This window comes from Phacochoerus africanus, chromosome 2 (genome assembly GCF_016906955.1).
Source record: "Phacochoerus africanus isolate WHEZ1 chromosome 2, ROS_Pafr_v1, whole genome shotgun sequence".
In the NCBI taxonomy this organism is placed as follows: Eukaryota; Metazoa; Chordata; class Mammalia; order Artiodactyla; family Suidae; genus Phacochoerus; species Phacochoerus africanus.
The window spans coordinates 74,509,676-74,535,573 of NC_062545.1; the positions used below are offsets into that span (position 1 = coordinate 74,509,676).

The 25,898-nt window shown below is 38.4% G+C and overlaps 1 protein-coding gene across 2 annotated transcripts in view; it reads left to right on the top strand.

The window, feature by feature from the left end:
* AFG1L (AFG1 like ATPase) overlaps window positions 1-25,898 on the top strand; it is a 223,129-nt gene that overhangs the window by 188,204 nt on the left and 9,027 nt on the right. For both annotated transcript variants that reach the window (XM_047762231.1, XM_047762239.1), the window contains one exon: window positions 24,320-24,460. In XM_047762231.1, the coding sequence (XP_047618187.1) occupies window positions 24,320-24,460 (141 nt within the window). The remainder of the gene's footprint in view (window positions 1-24,319; window positions 24,461-25,898) is intronic.

Genomic DNA, 25,898 nt, shown 5'->3' on the forward strand with positions numbered 1-25,898 from the left:
GGTAGCATTGCTGATCCATGCATACCCATCTCTCAGATACTCTGACCTCTGACCTCACGAACCATATCTAAATAAGGCTGCCAGCCTGGCTACAGCATAGGGGATGGGTAGGCAGAAGTGAGACTGCAAAGAGTTTAGCAGAGACTGGGTCAGATTCTTGCAGGGAGGAATGTAAATCCAGTGTAAAAAATGCATGTTAAGTCTTTCTGTCCATTGTCTTTCCCTGCCCTCATTCCTGGTCATCTCTTAAGTTAAAGAGTCATAGTCTTGGTGTTGAAAGGCACCTTGAAAGTCATCTTCTCCAACCATCAAACCCATCCTGAATTCTCCCTACAAACCCACATTACCTTGCTGTCCAGTTTGAGGGGTGCAGTTAAATGTGTGAGAAGGAATAGAGGACATATGCAGTAAGATGTCAAATTTCAACCTACCTCCATGGACCTAGTTGTTTCCTCTGAATTAAGAAGAATGTTTTTAGAATAAAGTCTCATAATTGATGCATTCCATAATTTTATTTATTTACTCATCTGTTTGTTTAAACAGTGGTTTTTAATTTTTTTTTTTATTTTTTACTTTTTAGGTAACAGTGTGCAGCAGCTTGATGTAGGATCTGAGTTCCCAGACCAGGGACTAAATCCCAGGCCGCAGCTGTGACAGTGCTGAGTCCTAACCACTAGACCACAACGAGATTCCCCATAATTTGATTTTAAAAGTTAAGTTGGGAGTTCCCATGGTGGCACAGTGGTAACAAACTTGACTAGTATCCATGAGGACATGGATTCGATCTCTGACCTCACTCAGTGGGTTAAGGATCCTTTGTTGCCATGAGCTGTGGTGTAGACTGGCAGCTGCAGCTCTGATTCAGCCCCTAGCCTGGGAACTTCTGTATGCTGTGGGTGCAGCCCTAAAAAGACCAAAAAAAAAAAAAAGTTAAGATGTATACAGGTAGCTTTTTACTTGAATTTATACAATTTAAAATTTTAGATGAGGAAAAAGGAATTCTCCATAAGGTTGGAGGTTAGACTGAAGGATCGCTTTTTATTAATTATTGATAATGATTTGATCTTCCAAGGAAATAACTATATATTGGGTTAAAAGTTGTTATATTTTTTGTGTTTTACTATTGTAAAGGAAAAAAGTCTTGTAGAGAAATGCCCATAAAAAGGGCATTAGAAATTAGAAAACTGTGGCCACTTGGAATAATTGTGGTCATTTTCATAATAAGAAGGGAGGTAAAGAAAGATCCAAGGGAATGGAGGAAAACAGGGTAGAGAGAGCACCTTCCTAGTTTCTTCACAGGTGAAGTTTTCTGTTATGGAACATATTGTGAGGCTGAACAGCCTTGCTCAGCTTCTGTTCCAAAAGTGGGGCAAGAACAGCTCCTTAGCTAATGCAATAAATATGGCAACAAAAAATCTAAACTCTGCAGGCCATGGACTTTTCAGATTCAACTGCCTGAAGCTTCTCTGAGGGAGGAAATTTGCTTTCATTTTCTTGAATATATTTATGTTGTGCTGCTACCTGAAGCCATTTAAAAATACATTCCAGAGAGTTCCCATTGTGGTGCAGCAGAAATGAATCTGACTAGTATCCTTGAGGATGCGAGTTGGATCCCTGGCCTTACTCAGTGGGTTAAGAATCAGGCATTGCTGTGAGCTGTGATGTAGGTTGCAGACGTGGCTCAGATTGGACCCCTAGCCTGGGAACTTCCATTTGCCGAGGGTGTGGCCCTAAAAAGCAGAAAAAATAAATTAAATAAATAAGTAAAATAAAGAAGTAAATAAATAAATACAAACAAATGTGTCTGGTTCCTATAATGGAGAGAAGTTACCTCAGGATTTCCAAGGGGTCTCAGGGGAAGAGTCAGTGTGCTAAGAACTGTACACCTTCAACATAGTCTCTTAGGAATAAAACTGAGGATCAGATCTAATAGTAGATGCAGCTTCTCATATTCCTCTCAGGATCACTTCTACCCTAGGGAAGCATGACAAACCAATATGTAATATTTCTTTGGTCTTTGGGAGGAACGTATGTACTTGTACAAACAATGATTAAGAAGTATGAATTAAACTTTAAAAATTAAAGTGGTCATCAACTTTGTAAATAAGAATTTTAAAAATGTAAAGTGAATGATCTCATTTGGCTTTTTTTTTAATAATGATTTTTATTTTTTCCATTATAGCTGGTGTACAGTGTTCTGTCAATTTTCTGCTGTACAGCAAAGTGACCCAGTTACACACACGTATGCATTCTTTTTTTCTCACATTATCATGCTCCATCATAAGTGACTAGACATAATTCCCACTGCTATACAGCAGGACCTCATTGCTTATCCATTCCAAAGGCAATAGTTTGCATCTATTAGCCCCAAATTCCCAATCTATCTCACTCCATCCCCATCCCCCTCCCCCTTAGCAACCACAACTCTGTTCTCCATGTCCGTGATTTTCTTTTCTGTGGAAAGGTTCATTTGTGCCATATATTAGATTCCAGATATAAGTGCTATCATATGGTATTTGTCTTTCTCTTTCTCACTTGCTTCACTTAGTATGATACTCTCTAGTTCCATCCATCTTGCTGCAAATAGCATTATTTTGTCACTTGGCTTTTAATAATAAATATATCACAGCCATAAATAATAATTGGGAATAGTTCTCTAAACAGAAGACCTATAGAGACCCACACAATGATTGGTAAAGGGTTGAAAAAAATCTAGGCCAATGTATTAAAATGACTACAAAACACTTTAAAAATACTTGTTTGATCTTTGAAAAGAGCTTTAACACTAATGGCTTTTCTCCAACTGGCCTGATTTTTTTTTTTTTAAACAGGAAAATTTTTTAATCAATTAATTCTTTGATTTGTAGTATTTAAGTTTTTCCATTTCTTATTATAAAGTACATGATTGATATACTCCATAGTACCTTCCTCCAGATTAGGTCAGTTAACTCAAAATTAGTAATCACTTATTGCATTGCTAATTAGAATATTCAATAAAATATATCTCATTAGACATATTATTACTTTGGAATATATTTTATTGAAAAATTTTGAGACTTATTAGAATACACTGTTTTGTTTCTTAAAATAACTTGTGAAGGTATTATTGAGTCAGGCTAAATATTTTGATAAAAAAACTAGAAGTGAGCTATAGTATCAAGAAATTATAAGATTTCCACATATTTTAGGGTGTTGACTAAAAAAAATACACAATGTGAGAGACGTGAGTTCAATTTTATTTGGGAACTTACTGAGCACTACAGCCCAGGAGACAGCATCTCATACAGCTCTTAGGGACTGCTCCAAAGAAGTAAGGGTTAGGTCAGTATATATGTGATTTTTGGCAAAAAGGATCCATGTAATCAAGCACACATCTCAGTAGAAGTTTGCTGCAGTCATGAAGAGCAGGTGTTTCTGTCAATAGTTTTAGTGCTTTTCTGAGTAAGAGAATATGCAAGAAATTGGGTTCATAAAGTTTTCTCCTGAAAATAACTATCTGAATGTCTGTTCTGGCAGTTTTAGCAGAGCACAGATGTCTCCTTCCTGATCTCAACCCTGAACTCCTTTCAGGGTGTGTTAAAGGTCAGCAACTTACATGGCTAGTGGCTTCATTCTTAGAATGGTGAGCAGCATTATTTGTTGTCAAGGGTCAAGTACTATTTAACTCTTTTATGTTTTATTGTTAATCAACAAAGATGTAAGCTTTCCCTCCCAAGATTGTTACAGTGATTCAGTGGTCAGCAACTATTTCTTAAGTGCCTTCATATCTGTATCCCACTAGGTTATGAGGAATATAAAAAAAGCGGAAGAAGTTTCTTTCAAACAGTTTACAATATAGTAAAGGAAGTAATACTAACCAAATTCCAAACAATGCAGTAGAGTAGAAAGAGGCTCAACTGAAATAACAAATGTAAATCCCAGTCCTTACTCAGATACTGTGTAGCTGAGTGGCTTTAGACAGGTCACTTAACCTCCCGAGGTCCAAGTACCTCATCTGTAAAGTACATGATGTGATCAACTAATTAATGTTATTCCTTTCAGTTGTAAGATTCTGTTTTAAAGAATTGTGCTCTTTAGTTAAGCAAGTATTATGAGTGCATCAGGAGTTTAAAATAAGGGTCGTAAGAATTGGGAAGGCTCTCAGGAGACTTGAGATTTAAGGAGGAAAGTGAGCTTAACTTTCAAAGGTGAGTAGAATTTAGAGTGAAACGATTTCAACTCTGATCTGAAGCCAAGCACCAGGTGTTTCAGGAGGAAGAGAAGATACTTGCCTAATGAGACAGATTCACCATAAAATCAGGCAGAGAAATAGAAACTTCTTACCCTGATCTACAGAGAGTTATCTATAAAGGTTTTGAGCAGAAATATGGCATATAAAGTCATGTTTTGGGAAAACGTATGGAGCAGTAAACTCAAGAAAGTGTTGTAACTTTCCCCAGCGTGTTCCAGTGAGTTGGCAAATGGTGTCTCCTTTTGGGAATGTCATTCTTTCAGGAAGGAAACTTGCTAAATAATCCAACATGCTAGGTATTTGTTTAAGTAACCTTTAAAGCAGGGTAACAGAGAGAGCCCTATCCCCTTTATATTTGTGGCCTTTTCCCTCAGTTATTCAATAGAAATTTCATGAGTACAGTAGTTCCCCTTTATCTTTGGGGATATATTCCTAGGCCTTCAGTGGATGCCTTAAACCATGGATAGTACCAAACCTATATATACTATTCTTTTCCTATACATACATACCTATGATAAAGTTTAATTTATAAACTAGGCATAGTAAGAGATGAACAGTAATTCAGGTTAATTATAGTAATATACTGTAATAAAAGTTATGCGCATGTGATCACTTTCTCTCCAAAGGCATCTTATTGTACAAATTTAACGCCTTTTCCATCTTAATTAGGCACTTCTCATGCACTGTTATAACTTCCGCAGTTTAAGATACAACAGCAAAGCAAGCACAAATTTCTTTTTTTCACAATTTCCTGGATAGACGATTCATTCTTACCATAAATCTTAGCAACCTCAGCATACAATTTTTTTCTTTCCTATTAAATCAAGAATGTTCACCTTTTCCACATAAAGGAAGCACTTTACTCGTTGGCGTATCTGAATTGCCCGCATCACTAGTTTGATACTTCAAGGCTATTATTAAATTTAAAAAAAAAAGGGGGGTTACTTCCACATAAGCACTGGGATACCAGGAGAGTCAGTCTGATGCCCAAGGTGGCTACTAAGTGACTAATGGGCAGGATACTCTGAGCACAGGAATGATTCATATTCTGAGTGGGGTGGTGCAAGATTTCATCACATTACTCAGAATGGTGCGCCATTTAAAACTTATGAGTTGTTTAGTTCTAGAATTTTCCATTTAATATTTTCAGACCGGGGTTCACCACAGGTAATTGAAACTGCAGAAGGTGACACGTACCGTACTTAATGGAAAGCTGGCATAGGCCTAGGTGCTATAAGGGGTACCAAGATGAATGAGACCGTCACCACACTTGGTCTTAATTTAGAGGAGAAAATGTGATCAGTATGTAGATCTCCAGAATGTGAGACAGATTATAATTAGTACTATAGGATCTGTATGACTGGAATGCTGTAGGTAATCAAAGAGGAGCTGAGCCTTGAAGGCTGTAGGCTTGGAGGCTCTGCTGGTGTGGAGGGGAGGAGCAGGAGAGTATGAGGGGTGGCTGTTTGGTATTCCTAAGAATAAGGGATCATCAGGGAAACTTTTGTGACCTCTTCCTCTTCTGAAGTTTTATGTTTCTATGTAAAACACAGAGGTAAGAAGAAATTATACCTATATTTGGAAAACTGAAGACTCAGGAGGATCCTACTTCCATTAATGACACAGTAGCTCCTATTTGACCAGCCCACCTGTATATTAGAGCTGTAACACTGGACAAAATCTGAAATATAATTATCTTGAAGGCAGAATTATGCAAACAAAAACAGGGAGAAAGTGGAACAGCACCAACCACATGGAAGAAAATTGACACTGGTGAATTCTTATTTTATACTTTTTGCCTGAGAGCAGATCACAGTTGGCCTCTTATGGGACATCTGAAAATAAATGGAAACCTGCAGTGTTCCTGGCTTGAGGAACCAGAGGAGAATGGCCATAGCAGCTGGAAAATAAGAGGAGAAATCATAAAAGGAGAGGACCACAGAGAAAAAGCCCAAGATTCTTCATGTAAACTCTGCCAAAATTTTGGGCTGACCTGTGAACTATATATGCACAGCTAAGGCTAAGAAAACTGGAACAGATTTTTAGTCACTGCCCATCCCATAGAATACATAGTTTGGAGTTTGAGACTAGCCAGGGTAATTACCTGCTAAAATACAACAACAACCCAAAAAATCAATATACTTTGGTAGAATGTAAGAGAATCTCAAGTCTCCACAACATATCACAATATTCAGAATACAATCCAAAATTACTAGATATGTGCAGACATAGGGAATCTGACCCATTTTAAAAGAGGAAAAGGTAATCAATAGAAATTGATCCTGAAATGACACAGATTTTGGAATTAGGGGAAAAGATTTTATAGTAGTTTTTCTGTCTATATTCAGGGATATGAAAGAAATACATACTGAATGAACAAATAGGAAGTCTTAACAGAGAAAATTGGAATTATAAAAAGCACCAAATGGAAATTCTAAAATTAAAAATTCTAGACTTAAAAATTTTAATGTTCGCTATATGCACTTAATACTAGATCGTAGATGGCATGAGAATCAGTGAACTTACAGATAGATCAATAGAAATTATACCATATAAAAAACAAAAAGATTGAAAAAAAAAAAACCAAAAACAAAAAAAAATCAAGCAAAGCCCTATGACTTAAACTATATCTAAAAGTTTAACTCATGTTGTGTTGTTAGGGTCTTAGAAGGAAAAGGGAGAGAGAGGCAGAGAAAATTTTTTAAGAAATGATGGCTAAAATTTAGTAAAAGATGTAATTTTACAGATTCTAAATGCTCAAAAAACTTGTAGCAGATTCAGAGATCACTTCTAGATACATCATAGTTAACTGTTGAAAACTAAAGATAAAGATAATTTCAAAGTAGCTAGTGGAGCAACAAAATAATTCACTTTTCACTGGAAACATTGGAAACCTGAAAACAGTATAACAGCATCTTTAAAATTGCTGAAAGAGACAAACTACAATCCAGAATTCTCCAGTTAGAGAATTTAAGAGTCGTGGATAGAATTTAGACTATGTGAGGGAGAGTGGTGTGTCCTCAGGCGGGAGAGAGGGAGTGAAGTCAGTGTAAAGGAGCTTGCATATCAGGTGGTAGAGTTTGGATTAGAACCTTCATCAGCACAAAACAAACTAGGCATTATTATTATTATTATTTGGTCTTTTTGTCTTTTTAAGGTCGTACCTGCGGCATATGGATGTTCCCAGGCTAAGGGTCAAATCGGAGCTATAGCTGCCAGCTTAAGTGACAGGCACAGCAACACGGGATCCAAGCTGCGTCTATGACCTACAACACAACTCACGGCAACACCAGATCCTTAACCCACTGAGCAAGGCCAGGGATCAAACCCCTATCCTCATGAATACTAGTTGAGTTCGTTAACTGCTGAGCCATGACGGGAAATCCAGCCATTATTTTTTTTAACAGACCTGTATTGGATAATCTGGCAAAGATGCACAAGATTGGCTCGGCTGCTACCGTATGTGGAGCCTTGTGTGCATAAGGTAAAGCTCCTCTCAAAATGGGCATGGACCTACATGAGCAGATCATGCCTTTATGTGGCAAGAAGTGTGCCCCTTCCTGTCAGTGGATGCTGCACCTCATCAGAGTACATGGCTTGGCAAACAGCATGAACTGGATTTCAGCTCCTGATTGCCCCCTTAACAAGGGGCATAAAGCAGATTTAACATGATAGATTGGAAGAACTGGTAAATATGAGAAAAGTCCATAGGATTGGATGTAGAGTGGTCTCAGGTCCCAGGCAAGCCACCAAGAGCTCTGACATTTTCAGTTTGGATGACCTGAGCAGCAGCAGGACCCTTAGCAGAAGAATGGAGGTAAGGAAAGAGCTCTTACAAACAACTGGAAACCTAGCACTGAAGATAAAGACCTGGAAGTCATGTACAGGGATGTGTCAGTTTGGAGCTTAAAGGGGTCAATGAAATCTCCTGAACTGACATGGAAAAAGGAAGAGATGATGGGTAGGGGTGGTTTTGGAAACGGAGAGTCAGTAGAAGGAAACAGAGCCAAGGTACTAGCGTGGATAAATCAAGGGTACAATAGGAACAGAATTTCCCACCTTTGTATTGACTTTTTTAAAAATAGAAGTAATATACTAAATCGGTAGTATCTTGGGATTTGGATGTTACCTTTTTTTTATTACTCAGTGAATTTTATTACATTTATAGTTGTACAATGATCATCACAACCCAATTTTATAGCATTTCCATTCCATCCCCCCACCCCCCAACCTGTATCCTTTGAAAACGATAAGTTTTTCAAAGTCTGTAAGTCAGTATCTGTTCTGCAAAGAAGTTCATTGTGTCATTTTTTGAGATTCCACATGTAAGTGATAGCATATGATGTTGGTGTCTCACTGTCTAACTTCACTTAGCATGATAATTTCTAGGTCTTGGATGTTACTCTGTAGAGGGTCTTAATAGGAGTATACAACAAGCAATTTATCTTAACCTAATCTTACTGCTTTCAGCCTTAAGGTGTGTGAAAAACTCTGTGAACTGCAAATTATTACTCACATTTATGTGTAAACATAAAAATTATCTTGCACACCTTTTTGTATCGTCACCTTCTTTCCTGAACTTCCTGCATTTCCCTGTCATGTCCTAATGCAAATCCAAATTGTTAAATATTCACCGCATTCTGGACTGCTGCTGCCTCTGCAGTACATTTCCTAGTCTCCTTCTTCACTACTCGGCTAAAGCCAGTGATGGTTTGTTTTTCCTAGTTTTCCTCTTCCTACACCAAATTCCATTTAATTCCATGTTTATGAAATAGATTTCTACTTTCCTATACTGGGAAAATTCTCTCTCCATAATTCCACCTTCTCAAAGAATACTGTTCTCTGCATTTAGTGCTATGTAACTGGTGGGTGTTAGTGCACACTTGTTAACTAACAAAATTAAGAGACACTGTTGTTATCTGAAGTTCTTACTGACATTTTATTTCCCTGATTCTCTTTTACCTCCTATTTAAAAGCAAACTAAATAACAAAATAAGCTTTAAAAAGAAATAGAAGAAAGTTAATTTTAGTGTGTATTTATTCATACTTTACTTAATTCCAAAAAGTATTATATATGTACACTCACACAAACACACATCTATATAAATACACACAGACACCCACATATACACACACATAGACTTAAATAGATTTTTAAAGTTAGAGCAAAGGGGAAATAGAGAATAATTAAGGTGAAAGACAGGAAAAGTTAGTATACATCAATCCATGTCATAAACATCTACAAAGTTCTTAAAATTGAATAATTAAATTACCTTTCAGCCTCCCTTCAGCCAAAGAGGGGAAAAGATATTTAGTAAGTTAGAAGATAGAAGCAAGTTACTCAGAAGAAGTAAAGATTTTGCAGGCGGACTTGGACTTTTCATAAAGGGACTTCTTAAGGATATCAGTGGACAGTTTGCTCTCTGCACCCTTCCTGCTGCTAATACAAGTTTGAATGATATAGATTGTTACAGACAAGCTGAGGCACAATGCAGAGTGCAGTTCAAAGAAACTCGTTCTATAGAGGTCAAAAAGTGCTTTGCAACTAAGCTTTTCTCTTTATTATTTGATTTGATCCAGAGAAATAGTTTTAAATATTTAGAGATTAGACAGACTCACTTTCAACTGTTCACAAATGTTGTTTCTTTAATGAAATTTGGGCAGCAGATTATTCAAAGTCGTCTTTTTGGCAAGAAGATGGAATGAAGAATTCTAGGTCTTAATCAGTTTCAAGGGGTTGGCCCTTTGTGTATCCAACATTATAGAGAGGCATATGACCATGCTCTGATATGCTTCTTAATATCTTTAGAATATGAACTTAGCATTTTTCACCGAGTATTTCTGTGCTTTGGAAAGCAGGAGAGTGTGAGGAAGAACACACACTTCTTTGATATCCACTTCTTTTCCACCTCTGCTTAGGCTTTTCTAATACCCTCCTCTAAGAGGATTCCGTTTCTTCCAATGAATGCCCACAAAGAAAAGCAAAACAAAAATAATAAAATTTATGCATTTGTTAGACTTTTAACAATTCGTTCAGAAATCATCATTCCCAAATTTAAAGTAATTTCTTTGCTATTCTAAAGGCTTTATTCTCTTTACTTTTTAGGGTCCTAGATGTCACTTTTCATACCTTTAAGATCTGAAATCCATAGGAAAAAGTTACCATTGATTGAGCTTTCATTTCATATGCACAGGTAGGACCATTAGCAAAGGGTGTAAATCTCCATCTTGCATCATATGAGGGTGATCTTCCAAATTTCTTTTGGATAGTTCTCAAAGCCAGACAAATTTATAACACTGCCTTTCTTCCCATATATAGCAAATACTGCCCTCTACTGAGGGGATGGATGCTCAGGAAGGCTCAGTTAACAGTCCAGTTAGTGATTTCAACAATTTCTTAGTACTGTTACTAATTCTTCATCATTATTATATACATTCTTATTACAATCATTATATTAAAATAGAAGACAAGAAAGATGGAAACATATCTCAGCCTTGGCCACATACATTTATTACATTCTGTAGTCTATCCATAAAGTCACATGTCATAATGTCCTAGGTATTAACAACAATGTTTAAATCTCTATTTGTTCTGAACTAGCTAAGAGAACTCCCCTTGCAGAGGAAATTAGAAGGCAATTTTATAGCATTATTTTAATAAAGGATTTTGTGAAATAATTCTAGCAAGCATTGGGCTATTTTTCTTCCCCCTGCCAGTATTTTTTTTTTCACTGTTTGCTGGATTGCTAATATCTAGGTTAATCATTTCAAAGAACTAGCTATTTGTGTAGTAGCTAAAATAAAATTTTCTCATTCTTTATGATTTTAAAGGATTAATTGTACATTGTTACTTAACAGCAGAGGACCACATTAAACTAAATACATTCCAACCAAAAACTCCTTAATGAAACTAAGGAAATGTTTATACACACACATACATTTGTGTATGGCATGTTTTTGAAGAGTGTTGTGCTGTCTGTGTTCCTGGACATGGAGAATATGGGTTCTCTTATTAGGCTAAATGCTCAGTATAATGCAGTTTTCAGCTCACTTGTCTTCCCATTTTTCTAGAATCTGGTTAGAATTGGCTTAAATCTAAACAAATTTGAGGAGTCATTAGGGGAAAAAACTAGTAATTCAAAGTGTCCCCATGGCTTCTTATAAAATCTGAAGCAGATACTTCAGATACCAAGAAAACTAGCAAGAAAGCCTAGGCAGGTTGAACAATCTCATGGTGGGGTTAGGTTCTAGAACATAGTTAGCCAAAGGAGGCTGTGAAGACTCATTTCCCTCAGACTTAAAAACCAAAGAAGCAGTCCTGTTTTGCATAGACTCCAGGCTGCTTTCTTACTCTCCTGCTAGAGTTGAAATGGAAATTTAAACTGAATAAAGTACCTAGACAGGACTTTCTAATCCCAGATGTATTTAGTGCTTTTCTGAGTAGAGGATTCTAAGCTACACTAACTCATTCACGATGTTAATTTCGTTGGCATGGTAGAACCCAGTTATCTCATCTCCCAAATGGGCAGCTTTTGACACTTCTCAAGTTTTAAATGTCTGTTCAACAATTGGACACTCCTAGTCAGATGCCAACTAACACATTATAGTCTTATTTACTCAATCCCAGGTAGTTAGTATAATCCATCCAATAATTCTTACCATCTCATGGAGACTCTTTTGCAGTGTTTATTTATTGCCTTGGAGTGACATTGATGCTTGCATTCAGAGGTGCTTATTAATAGTAATGATGATGTTGACATTAATGATTTCCTATTTCATATTCTTCTGATGTTGTGCTTTTAACCTATTCCGTATTTTTCATTTTGGTTTTCTATGCTGCAGGCTATAAATCCAATGTTTTCATGCCATTTGTTGAGGGTTTTCCACTCCCCAGTTGAACTGGAAGAATTCCTAGAAATGAACCCGGCACAGTGATTTTCATGTAGTAGACATTCACTAGGTCCGATATGATGCGGTTTGTGTTACGAGAAAGTTTTCCGTTCCAGAATCTCCAGAATTAGTTGTCTCCAGGATCTGTTGCTACACAACAGATCTATTGATACACAAACCCAGTTGAGTCAGGGTGGGGAAAGGTTACAGTCACCTGTGGTTTGCCACATTAATTTTTTGTTGTTGTTGAGTCATTGTTTCTGTTAAAATAAAAATGTGACACCCCCCCAAAGAATATTATATATACTAAGCATTATTATTTGGCCATACAGGGGATAGAGAGGTAGCATAGCAAAGATCTGGCAGATCTAGGTAGAACTAGCCTTATGCTGTTGAGATTGTATATATCAAGTAATAAAATTTTTCCCCAGCACCTAAAGAACATCCTCTAAAGTGATTGAATATGTAAGAGTTGGTGGTGTTTTCTGAAGTGGTGAGATATTTCCCAGCTGGATGATGTGGTCTTCATATTAATGAGATTTCTGACATTAAGGTACCATATGACCAACCTTGGGAAAACATTTATAAATGCACACATTTCAGTGATCTGTTTTTCGAATTATTATCTTTATTAGTTTGGTGCACATGGTTGTTTTAACATCAGTTCTTTTCATCCGAATTCCATTCAAGCTTTTTTTTTTGCCTATTGAAAGTTGGCTCATTTTTAGGTGTGAGACACTGGTATTTCTTTGTAAACTAAGCAAGGTGCCACACATACTTGTTTAATAAGAAGCTGTCAGGGTATCACTCTAAGGAATTTATAAAGAGGAGTCTATACAGATAGAGTAACCCTTAGGACAGTATAATCTAGACAGCGCTTGAAATAATAATCATCCTACTTGAGCTGAAATAATGGTGGCGGAACAAGCATTAGCCAGGCAAAGAAAAAAGAAATTTGAGCTGACAGCTTATTCGTGTTGCTGAAGTGGATCAACCGTTCATTGCAGGGCAAAAGGCAGCCTGGTGGTAACGCTTGTGCCTTTCACACTGGTGTGGCACTGAGAAAATTCTCGCTCCTGGCACCAGGGTCAAACCAAAGCAGACAGCTGTGCCATTTCTCATACAGGAGAAAGAAGACAGCAGGCAAGCTCTTTATTCTTAAAAGTTTGTTGGAGAAACTGTGCTACATATAATCCAGCTGTATATTCTTGGTAATTAAGGAAAACAAGTACTCTTTGCAAACTCATTATAGATTTAAAGTTCTCTAAGTTTTCATCAGGTTTCCACAGGAACAAAGAATTTGAAACAATAGTCGAGAATGCATAAAACCATTGAATAAGTGGATTTTAATTGTTCCTGTTTAGAAAATTATTCAGGTAACCAGCCACATCAAAGACTTAAACTTTTTAATTGCTCAGGTAGAAAGATGGAAACTGTCATCATTATCTAGCATAAGAAGAATCTGCGTTCAGTCATGCTACTTGAATTTTGAGCTAGAATAACATACTCAAGGATGCTACTAACTGGAGTGCCATTTAGTACTCAAAAATAATCACATGCTTTAGTTATTCATAGGACACAATGCATGAATTTATAATACTAATTATGATTTCAAACAGTGTCTTATGCTGTGGCTTACTTACCTAGGCAGATCAACTAATGCAAAACATAGCTATAAATATTTGCAACTGCCATAGGTATCATGTGCATGCAATTTAGTGTATGCTAGTGAAGTCAAGAGTGGAGAAGTGTATCTTCTCTGTTTTGCCAAGTCCTTATAGGATTTAGTACAATGTTTCATATTTATTAAGCATTCAGTAAACAATTGATTTTGAATGGGTTGCAGCATATTCATTTATTCACCAATCTTGTATTATGCAAGATGCTGTTTCCTGGTCTGTGCAAGGTGCTAGGGACACTGAGGTGAATAAGTAGTACAGTTGATCCTTGAACAATGTGGGATTAGGGGGTGCCAGCCCTTCACGCAGTTTTAAATCCATGTATAATTAATAGTTGGCCCTCCGTATACTCTTTTCCTTCATGTCTGAGGTTCCTCACCCTGTGAATTCAACCAACCATGGATCATGTAGCACTGCAGTATTTTTTTTTTTTGGTCTTTTTAGGGCCACATCAGTGGCATTTGGAGGTTCCCAGGCTGGGGGTCAAATCAGAGCTGTAGCTGCCGACCTACACCACTGCCACAGCAACACCAGATCCGAGCCTTGTCTGCGACCTACACCTCACCTCATGGCAATGCCAGATCCAACTGTTCTGACAATTCTGGGACTCCCAAGCTTATACAGAGTTCCAACTGCAAATTTAAATAGATTCGTGAGTCCTTTATGTTGAATATTTTCACATTCACTCTTCATTATTATAAGGGCAGACACAGGGGACTAAATAGACAAAAAACAAAAATAAAAAATATACTTTGGAATTAGTAAAGATCTCAAACATTGTTTTGCTACAACATAATTCTGTTTTTGTTGGGTCAAAATATATTTTGTTTCTTTCCCCTTTGGAAAATACAGGAAAGTTAAAAAAGTAGATGATAAAAAATACCTCTAAGCCTATCACTCAGATGATTTAGAGTTAACAGTTGTTAGTACTTTTTACATATTTACTCAGCCTTTATATATTTTGAGCAAAATAAGGCACCTGAATACAATTATAATTTTGCTTTATCCTTTTTTCACTTGGTATCTTTTTTTCACCATAAGCATGTTTCCATATCATAAAATACTTTTCATAAATACCATTATTTGTTGGTAGTGTATTATTCCATTATGTCAATGTGTCATATTGAACCATTCCTATTTATTATACTTTAAAGTTGCTTTTTTTTTTTTAGTCATAAATAATCCTTGTGTATATAGCCTTTTGTTGAATTTCTGATTATTTCCTATAGATTGATTTCTAGAAGCAAAATCGCTGGGCTAAGTTTATGACTTCTTTTAGGGCTCTTAATACAATTTAACAATTTTTTTTTCTGTAACAACCAACATGATTTACTCTTCCAGTAGCAATGGACGTCTCATTATATGCTTTCAAGCATTGAGTAGTGTAATTTATTTTTCTTTACAAAATTGCTGTGTGAAAAATGATATGTTATCCTCATTTTTTTCTTTCTTTGGTACTATTGAGCCTTCCTAGATTTTTCATTTGTTCATTAGCCTGATACCTTTTATATTTTTTGTTCCATGAATTATCTGTTCAAATTTATTTTGCTGTTAGAATGCTCTTACAATTTTAGTTTTATTGCAGTCAGTCCTTATCTCCTCCAGTTCCCTTTTCATGTCAGCTTGCTTTCTCTCTGTGGCTCTCTGTTTTTATTCAATTGGGTCCATGTGGTCCTGTCCTCTACAAGGATGGCACACACTTTTCTGGCTTTTTTTCTTCTAGTTCTTATATATGGTAAGTCATAAGTTTTATTTTCAGAAATTCATTTTATACTGTACCGTAAAAATTCCAAAATTGATTACAAAAATAAATGAACATAAGATTAATGACACTATATGTGTTTATATATATATATTTGTTAATTATGTAAAACCAATCTTTTGCTATAAAAGCTAGATCATATTTTCCTATGTGTGCTGGACTTGCTAATGACTGCTAATACAAGGGTTTTTCCAAGTAAATCCTTAGTAGCAAGTATCATATTTCAGCAAATCACCCCCTAATTCAGTGGCTTAAAGAAAAAATAAGCATTTTCTATTGCTCTCTAATCGTCTAGGAAATTGAGAAGTCAGCTGGGAGGTTGTTATGATCTCTTTTGGACTCACTTACGCATCAGCAGTCAGCCTTGCTGATCTTGGTTGGGCTCTCTCATCCGTTTGGGGGCCCAGCTGGCTCAAGGCTGGCCTGGGATGCTTTCTCAGTTATCAGGCCAGCCTAGGGTGAGCAGAAGCATGACCGCCTCTTGAGACCTAAGCTCACAACTGGAAATTTGTCCTTTTGTTTGTTCTGTTGACCACAGTAAATTATAAGTCCAGCCCAGATTGAAGAGTTCTCTTAATGTGAGGGCTGGAAAGTCACAATCCAAAGGATGTGGACCAGGAAGGGAGAACAATCGGAGCCCTAACTGTAATGAGGCTACCCCACAGAGGCCTTCTTCATTTCTGCAGAAACACTATAAATGAGCTTTAAATTATCATAATTTTCTGGAGAATTTTTTGGTTAATGCACTTGAGTGCCCCAAATACTTTTTTTTTTTTTTTTTGGTCTTTTCTAGGGCCGCTCCCACGGCATATGGAGGTTCCCAGGCTAGGGGGTCTAATCGGAGCTGTAGCCACTAGCCACAGCAACGCGGGATCCAAGCCGCGTCTGCAACCTACACCACAGCTCATGGCAATGCCAGATCCTTAACCCACTGAGCAAGGCCAGGGACCGAACCCGCAACCTCATGGTTCCTAGTCGGATTCGTTAACCACTGCGCCACGACGGGAACTCCCCAAATACTTTTAAATACTGAATGCTAGGGAAAGAGATGGAGTGGTCCTGTGACAACATTAGTATCAGCTTATTGGTCATAGTGATCAGAATATCACACCAAAAATGATACCATTTGTAGCAGTGGCCTGGTGGCCTAGTGGTTAAAGGATCTAATGTTTAACTGCTGGCTCAGGTCACTGCTGTGACGTGGGTTTGTTCCCTGGCCCAGGAACTTCTGTATGCTGGGGGTGTGGTTAAAAAAAAAAATACCATTTATGTGGCACATTGGGCTGCATAAGATGGTTTGGCAGCATCTATATATGGTTTGGTGAAAACATTTATTATATTTCTGTACATTATGTAATTGCAAGAAGAAAATTAAATTTACAAAGATATTTTAAATGTATCAAACATTGAGTTTGAACAAAAAAGGTTTGTTGAAAATAAAATCTTTTCAAATTTATGAGAAAAGTTACCTCCATGAACATAACATTTTAAGAATCAGATTTCAGGAGTTCCTGTTGTGGCTCAGCAGTAATGAACCTGACTAGTATCCATGAGGATGCGGGTTGCCATGAGCTGTGGTGTAGGTAGCAGACTTGGCATGGATCTGATATTGCTGTGGCTAGCATCTTTAGTTCCAATTTGATCCCTAGCCTTAAAAAAAAAAAAAAAAAAAAAAAAGAAGAAGAAGAATCAGATTTCATGTTGAAAATGGCTATGCAGTTCCTGAATTTTTTTTTTTTTTTTTTTGCTTTTTAGGGCTGTACTCACGACATATGGAGGTTCCCAGGCTAGGGATCAAATCAGAGCTATAGCTGCTGGCCACAGCCACAGCCTTAGCATTATGGGATCTGAGCTGCATCTGTGACCTGCACCACAGCTCATGGCAATGCTGGATCCTTAACCCACTGAACGAGGCCAGGGATCGAACTCACATCTTCATGGATAATAACTGGAAGAACTCCTGTGTGGGAGGTTATTATGGGCCAGATCTAGAAGTGATGCATTTCACTTTCTGTTACATTCCACTGGCCTGAACTTGATCACATGGCCACACCCAAAGCAAGAGAGACTGAGGAATATGATCTAGCTGTGTGCCCAGGAAGATGAGGAAAATGTAGGTATGGTGAGCACTAGCAATCTTTTTGTAAAAAATGAGCTGAGTTGAACTAAGCTTGCTTTTGGCAGCCTCACTGGAATAATGAGACAAAAGGCAGGGACTAGGTCTAGCCAAAGATGGGCCCCCAATAAACTGCTCCCCACTTTAGTTAGAGCACTGAGGGTACTGTGTTCTAGGAATAAGTGTAAGCTGGAAGTAAACCAGCTCTCTTGTGGCCTTCAGTCACTTTGTGTGAGCCGAGCAGCTCCAAATACTTCAAGCCTGGAACTTGAGACTTTCTCTACAAGTTTTTTTTTTTTTTTTTTCCGAAGCTAAAATCCAGTACACAAAGGTAACCAAATATATGAGGAGACAAGACAATGAAATTAAAACTCTAGATGTTGGAATTATGCATTCATATTTTTAAAAACTAAGCTTATAAGAGACATGTCAACTTTGAAAAAGAAGCAGTAGAATTTCTAGAACTGAAAGTATAACCAAAATTAAGAACTCAGTGGATGACTTTAAGAGCAGATAAAACACAGCTTGGGGAAACATAGTGGACTAGAATATAGGTCAGAGGCAGCTGTCCAAAATGAAGCATGAGGAAGTGGGAAAAGGAAAATACAAAAGAATGGAAAAAAGAAATGGAGATGATGAAGTTTAACCTCACGTAGTGTCAAAAGGAGAAGAGACGGAGAGCGATGGAGCCTGGATGGAGCAAATGTAATATCCACGTGCAAATGGACTGGATGTTGTCTGACAGGGAAAAGAAACACTGAAAACTCGCTATTCGTCAAGCTCACATGGAGAAAAATTGCCCAAATAAAGACACAATATAGTTCTCCTTGTAGCTTAGCGGGTTAAGAATCTGACTAGTATTCACGAGAATGCAGGTTCGAACCCTGGCCTTGCTGGGTGGGTTGGGGATCCGGTGTTACCGTGAGTTGCAGTGTAGATCAGAGATGTGGTTTGGATCTAGCGTTACTGTGGCTGTAGTGTAGGCCAGCAGTTGCAACTCTGATTAAACCTGTAGTCTGGGAAACTCCATATGCTGCAGGTGTGGCCCTAGAAAAGACAAAAATAAATAATAGTAATTATTATTATTTTGCTTTTTAGGGTCTTACCTGCAACATATGGAGGTTCCCAGGCTAGGGGTCAAATCAGAGCTACAGATGCCAGCCTACACCACAGCCACAGCAACACAGGATCCAAGCCACATCTGCGACCAACACCGCAGGTCACTGAGTGAGGCCAGGGCAATGCCATATCCTTAACCCACTGAGTGAGGCCAGGGCAATGCCATATCCTTAACCCACTGAGTGAGGCCAGGGCCCGAACCCGCAACCTCATGGTTACTAATTGGATTTGCCTCTGCTGCGCCACAACGGGAACTCCTTAAAAAAAGACTCTAAATGGAAACATATCAACCTAGGCTGTGACATCAATTTTGACATTAGTGGGCCTTTGATCTGGGGACTCTGGTTCTCGGCTGTGAGGGCAGAACGTGAACTATTTGGGAAAGCTGTCATTTATCCTACATTGCCCACTTTCTTGCCCTGCCGCAAAGAAGAATCAGCTGAATGTAACTGCACAACCGAAGCCAGATATCATCCCAAATAGCAAATCCTTTTCTTTTTGTCATACTTTAAACAACATACATATTCAGCTTATGATTTATTTTCTTTTTTTTTTAAATGTCCCTGAAAAAAATCCTACTTCTATAGATTAAGAAAATTTAGGGAAAAAAGAGAAATGTTTATGACAAAACCAATATTATGATCTCACACAGATGAGACATAAATGACAAAATGCCTATTATAAAAAAGATCTCCAGAAAAAGCACTATTGTTTTTGTTATTCAAAAGTAACACAAATTCACTGGGGGGAAAATCCAAAAAATGTAACAAACAAAATTAGTCTTTTATTCCACTACCCAAAGATAACCAATGTTAACATCCTGGTCTGTATCTTTTCTAGACTTTTCCTACATGTATATTCTAGGATATGCAACAAAGGCTTGCCTTGAGAGTGAGGAATTTGGGCCAGCTAAGAAAGAGTGGGAATTTTTTGGTAGATGTTTAATTTCTTTGACGACAAATGGTTACAAAAGAAGGAGTGGACATGCTGCCCAGGCTATGTTGTATGTTATTCATACATTCAGTAAATATTAAGTACTTTCTATGTTTTTTTGGGGGGGTTTTTGCTTTTGTTTTTGTTTTGTCTTTTTAGGCATATGGAGGTTCCCAGGCTAGGGGCTGAATTAGAGGTACAGCTGCTGGCCTACAACACAGTCACAGCAATGCCAGATCCTTAACCCACTGAGCAAGGCCAGGGATCGAACCGGTGGATGCTAGTCAGATTTGTTTCCACTGAGCCATGACAGGAACTCCTTTGTTTTTTGTTTTTGTTTTTTTTTTTGATAAGCACTTTCTATGTGTCATGTACTGGGTCAGGGGCTGCTCCTTATGTGGGCCTGAGGCTTTCCCCCACCCCATGGGTGCTCATGATATTACCACAAGACATGTGGGAAGGAGAGGGTCTGAGACAGTTGCTATTTTTGTTATCTACATATGATTTCATGGAGGGCTAAGGTGTCAGGAGGGCAGGTATTTTGATGAACCGGAGACAGCAGGAAGTACCAGAAGGAGTGGCTCTTCCCTCCTGCGTGCGAAGGCAGAGGCATACTGGACTGTTGAACTGTTCACTTGCTTGGCTTTGTGAGCTGAGGAAAAGGTTATTTAATAGTTAATAAAGGAATAGCTGTTATTTCTTAAGTGTCTGTTGTATCCCAAACAGTATGCTATATATAAATCATTTCATTTACTTCTCACATAAACTCTGTATATTAATAATTAACATTTATTGGTCACTTACTATGTGACCACCACTGTGGTAAGATTTCACATGCAGTCAGTACATGGAATCCTTGGGACAAATCTCTGAGACAGGTCTTGTTATGATCCCCCTCGTACAGATGAGGAAAGAGAAGTTCAGAAAGACTTGTTCAAGGTTACATACTAGACGTGACAGACCATAATTCTAAAATCTCGATGGTATTTCACTCACAACTATGTAGCTTATTTAATTAATAAATTATAGTGTTTCTGATTAATTAAAAAAACAAAAAAAAAAAACAAAAAACAGCTCTCCCAGATTCAGTCCTGGAAGTTTGTTGAGTGTTACTTCTTAGACACTTTTCAACACTGAAGCCAGGATAAGAAAGCATACCCTGAGTTCCTGTCATGGCTCAGTGGTTAACGAATCCGACTAGGAACCATGAGGTTGCAGGTTCGATTCCTGGCCTTGCTCAGTGGGTAAAGGATCCGGCATTGCCATGACCTGTGGTGTAGGTCTTAGACACGGCTCATATCCCACGCTGCTGTGGCTCTGGCTTAGGCTGGTGTCTGCAGCTCCAATTAGACCCCTAGCCTGGGAACCTCCATATGCTGCAGGTGAGACCCTAGGAAAGACCAAAAAAAAAAAAAAACAAAAAAGAAAGAAAGAAAGCATACCCTTTAAATATCTTTTTTTTTTTTTTGTCTTTTTGCTATTTCTTTGGGCTGCCCCTGCGGCACATGGAGGCTCCCAGGCTAGGGGTCCAATCGGAGCTGCAGCTGCCAGCCTACGCCAGAGCCACAGCAATGCGGGATCCGAGCCGCATCTGCAACCTACACCACAGCTCACGGCAACACCAGATCCTTAACCCACTGAGCAAGGGCAGGGACCGAACCCACAACCTCATGGTTCCTAGTCGGATTCGTCAACCACTGCGCCACGACGGGAACTCCTAAATATCTATTTTTAAAAACTATCTTTCTGGGGCTGATTTCTTTTGGGAAAAGACTTCTTTCTTTTGCTTAATACATTTCATTCTTATTTTTCGTGCTTTTGAAGAAAAAAGTGATATTGCTTTCTCCATAGCTAAATTGGGATTTCTTTGGCAACTAATACGCTCTCCTTTATTTAATGACTTATTTTTTATTGTAGTAAAATACTCCATAACATAAAATAACCATTTTAGTCATTTTTAAAGTGCGCGGCTCAGTGGCATTAAGTATACTCATCAGTTGGGCAAACGTCACAACTCTGCATCTCTAGAACTTTGTCATCATCCCAAAGTGAAATCCTGTACCCATTAAACAGTAACTTCCTCTAATGACTATTGTTATTAAAGACAATAACTATATTATGCTTCGTTTTCTTTACATGAATGAGCACATGATTGTTTTAGGAATATGAAGGAAAGGGATATTTGCCAGTGTAATGGCAAATGCAGAGCCTACTGACAAAGGTGTGTAATTTGTAAAAATAGCTGAGTGGGCAAAATTCTGATTTTCAGCTGCCCTAGGCACTTCAGTGCACTTCTGATAATGATTTTCCTTGGGCATGTAGTTACACTGATAGAAATCATATCCATGCATAAAGAGTGAGCTTAATTATACATAACTACATACCTAAGATGAGGTTTTACATTTTTTTTTACATATACTTTGTGATTTACAAAAGATGAGACACTCTCTTCTAACTGATCTCAAAAACATGGTGTATGTGACCGTCAGAATATTGGTGTCTTACTGTATGAGTTATCCTTTTTACAGGAAAGCACTGTGTCTTGCCTTCCTCCTCCCCCTTCCAGGAATTGTTTTCATTGCATGGGACTCCACAGTCTCCTCTGGTCCCTGCTGTGACTCTGAGGACAGGAAAATGCACAAAAGGCTGATTTAGGGTTTTGCATGTAATTGGAGGTAGAGCAGCACTAACCGGTCCTATTGAGAAGGACACTTCTTTACACTTTCAACTCATTTGTACGGTGCCTAATCAGTTGAGCTCAAAATAACCAAAATAAAAAGCAGCCAGAGTGGGTCAGGTGGTAATATATGTTTCAGGTATTGTATTAAATGCTTTACGTGTGTTATTTTGTTTAATCCTCACAATCCTGTGAGATAGGAATCAATTCCCATTTTACAGATGGGAAAACTAAGAAACAAAGATTAGGTAACTTGCCGAAGACACACTATTAATAAGTCACAGACTTGGGATTCAAACCCAGGTGGTCTAGAACCCTTGTTCCAAGCTACTCTGTTCACACACCCTCCTGGTACTTATCGGGCTTGACAGAGTCAAGGTTAGACCAAAGTAAGCCACACACTTGCCAGTCCTCATATGGCTGAGGTAAGCAGGGATTCTCAGCTAAGGTCAGGCCCTGGGTTTGACAGTAGAGCTGTCTAGCCAGGTAGGGAAACAGGGAAGGCAAAGGTCTCTCTCTTTTGGCCTCATTTGTTATCTGGTTAGTGAGAGGAGTAGGGGAAAAGAGGCATCTCTGAACAGATTTCAGAGGTGTCAGGTTATTCTCTGCCATCTTTCTGGTGTTGTGCCCCTTGCCCTCAGCTTGTAGCTGCTGCATCCTTCTTAGAACCACTCTCTGTTGTGGGAACACCCTCTCCAGACGCTCCCTCTCTGATTTAGGCTTACCTGCTTACCTCCCCACACTGCCATGAGAAGTGTTCTGGGTATAACTGACTTCAGCTGCTTGTGAGGATAGCGGTGCGCTTAACCAGATGGACTCTAACGTGGGGATGACTTTCCCCCTCCTCGCAGATCCCTAATTCCCCCAGGAACATAACTGTATCTGCATTTGTGAAAGCAGAGGTTTTAATGTAAATGACCACCCAAGTAATGGAGACATTTTTGAACAGGGAGGCGTCCTGATGGATTCTGCCAGAAATTGAGGAGGCTTAGCTGTCCATGCTCCAGGGGTCAGTTGTGACCATCTAGGAGCTTTCAGAGGGACCTCTGAGCAACTCCTGGCTTTCTCTGCACCCTCAAAGGGCCAAAAACGTACCCCTGCTCACAGTTCCTGATCACAGGGTACAGTCAGCCACACACAACTTAAAGGGAGGAGAGCTGTCTCTCCTGGGAGTGTTCCTAACCCCCGAGAACGTGTTTGCGGATGGTTTTCATAACTTACTTGAGTTACCTTCATGTTTCAGGAACTAGCACTTTCCATCTGTAGGTGGCGCCTTGATCAATGGATTGGTGGATGCTAAGTGCTGCCGCCTCCTGGTGTGGAGAGGTAGCGTTGCTGCGCCAAGCTATGCTTGAGGTCTCGGTCTACTTTGGTTACGAAAACCCTCTAGTATTTCCTACAGGGGTTAGCAGTGGTTACTACATTGTACTTGAGTAATTGTACCTCAGATTAAACGCAAAGTATTTTCTGATGTTTTTCATACCGTACCACAGTCTTTCTTTCAAAATGGTGACAACATCCAGCACGCCACGAAAAGATAGCTCCATTGAACAGTAGTGGCCGTTTGCTGTTGAGCCCCAGGAAGGCTTTGTGAGGACATGTTTAAAGTGAAATCATACAAATAAAGAGTGAAGACCAGATTAAGGATGTGGGCTTCCAAGATACCAGCTGCGGTGGCTGGAGTTATCTTTTCACTTCCCACCATGCTTTTCTCTTTTCTCTTACCTTCCTTTGACAGCACTGTTACAACATGGTATACGCTCTCTTTAGCCTGCTCTGAAAACACTGCCCTGCATGGTCATGTTACCTCAAAGCTGCCACCTGGATCATACTATGACAAGAAAAAGAGATGTTTTCAACCAGAATTGGCTTTAATTTTAATTTTCTGTTCTTTATTTCATTTTAATTATAGCCACTTGGCGCCAGTGACTATTTGGAACTGTCAAAGAATTTTGATACAGTATTTTTACGAAACATTCCACAATTTACCCTGGCAAAGAGGACCCATGCTCGGAGATTCATAACTCTCATTGATAACTTTTATGATTTGAAGGTAAGGATTTGGTACATTTTCTCAAAACTATAAACATTTTGAACTATGACCAAAATTGTCTGGGCTGGAATCCTGGTCTACAACTTATTTCACTTCTCTGTGCCTGAGTTTCCTCATCTGCACATTGGAGATAATAATAGTAGCAAATTACTTCAGGAGTTCCCTGGTGGCTCAGTGAGTTAAGGATCTGACATTGTCACTGCTGTGGCTTGGTTTGCTGCTGTGGCACAGGTTTGATCTCTGACCTGGGAACATCTACATGCTGTGGGCGTGGCCAGAAAAAAAAAAAAAAGAGGTATTTACTTCAGAGAATTAATGTGAGGACAAAATAAAGTAAGCCATGAAAACCATTTAAAACAACCTTGGCACCTAAGCTGGGTGCTGTATAGTACTATTGGTAGTAACAGTAGTATAGTAAAAAGCACATCATATGTATATGTATATATATATATATATATACACACACCCAGCCATCAAAAAGAATGAAATAATGCCATTTGCAGTAACATGGATGGACCTAGAGAGTATCATACTAAGCAAAGTCAGAAAGAGAAAGACAAATATATGATACCACTTATATGTGGAATCTAAAATATGACACAAAACAAAAACAGACTCACAGATAGAACAGACTTGTGGTTGCCAAGGGGGTAGAAGAGTAGGGGAAGGAAGGATTAGGAGTTTGGAGTTAGCAGAGGCAAAGTATTATATATAGAATCAATAAACAACAAGTTCCTACTCTATAGCACAGAGAACTATATTCAGTATCCTATGATAAGCCATAATGGAAAAGAATATGAAAAAGAATATATATGTTTGTCTACATGTATATATATAACTGAGTTACTTTGCTATACAGAAGAAATTAACATAACATTGTTAATCAACTAAACTTGAATAATTTTTTTTGTCTTTTTTAAGGCCGCACGTGCAGCATATTGCGGTTCCCAGGCTAGGGTTCGAATTGGGGCTGCTGCTGCTGGTCTACACCACAGCCACAGCAATGCGGGATCTGAGCCACCTCTGTGACCTTTACCACAGCTCACAGCAATACCAGATCCTTAACCTCTTGTGCAAGGCCAGGGATCAAACCTGTGTCCTCATGGATACTAGTCAGGTTTGTTACCACTGAGCTGCAACAGGAACTCCTACTTCAATAAGATTTTTAAAAATCCCATAAGACACTCCTCTGTATTACCAATTTCATCACTCAACAGGATGTATCATGTTCTCTATCTTTGATGTACAACACAATGCCTTACCTAGATTGAGTGCTCAATAAATATTTATTGCATGAATAAATTACTGGACTGATAAAATAATGAGCAAGATGAATAAATAAATGACTAAAGGACCCTCCTTAGTATTAGAGTTTTCTTCTCTTTCTGACCCGTAAACCCCAGTAACTAATTGTCTCCCTTGAAAAAAAAAAAAAAAA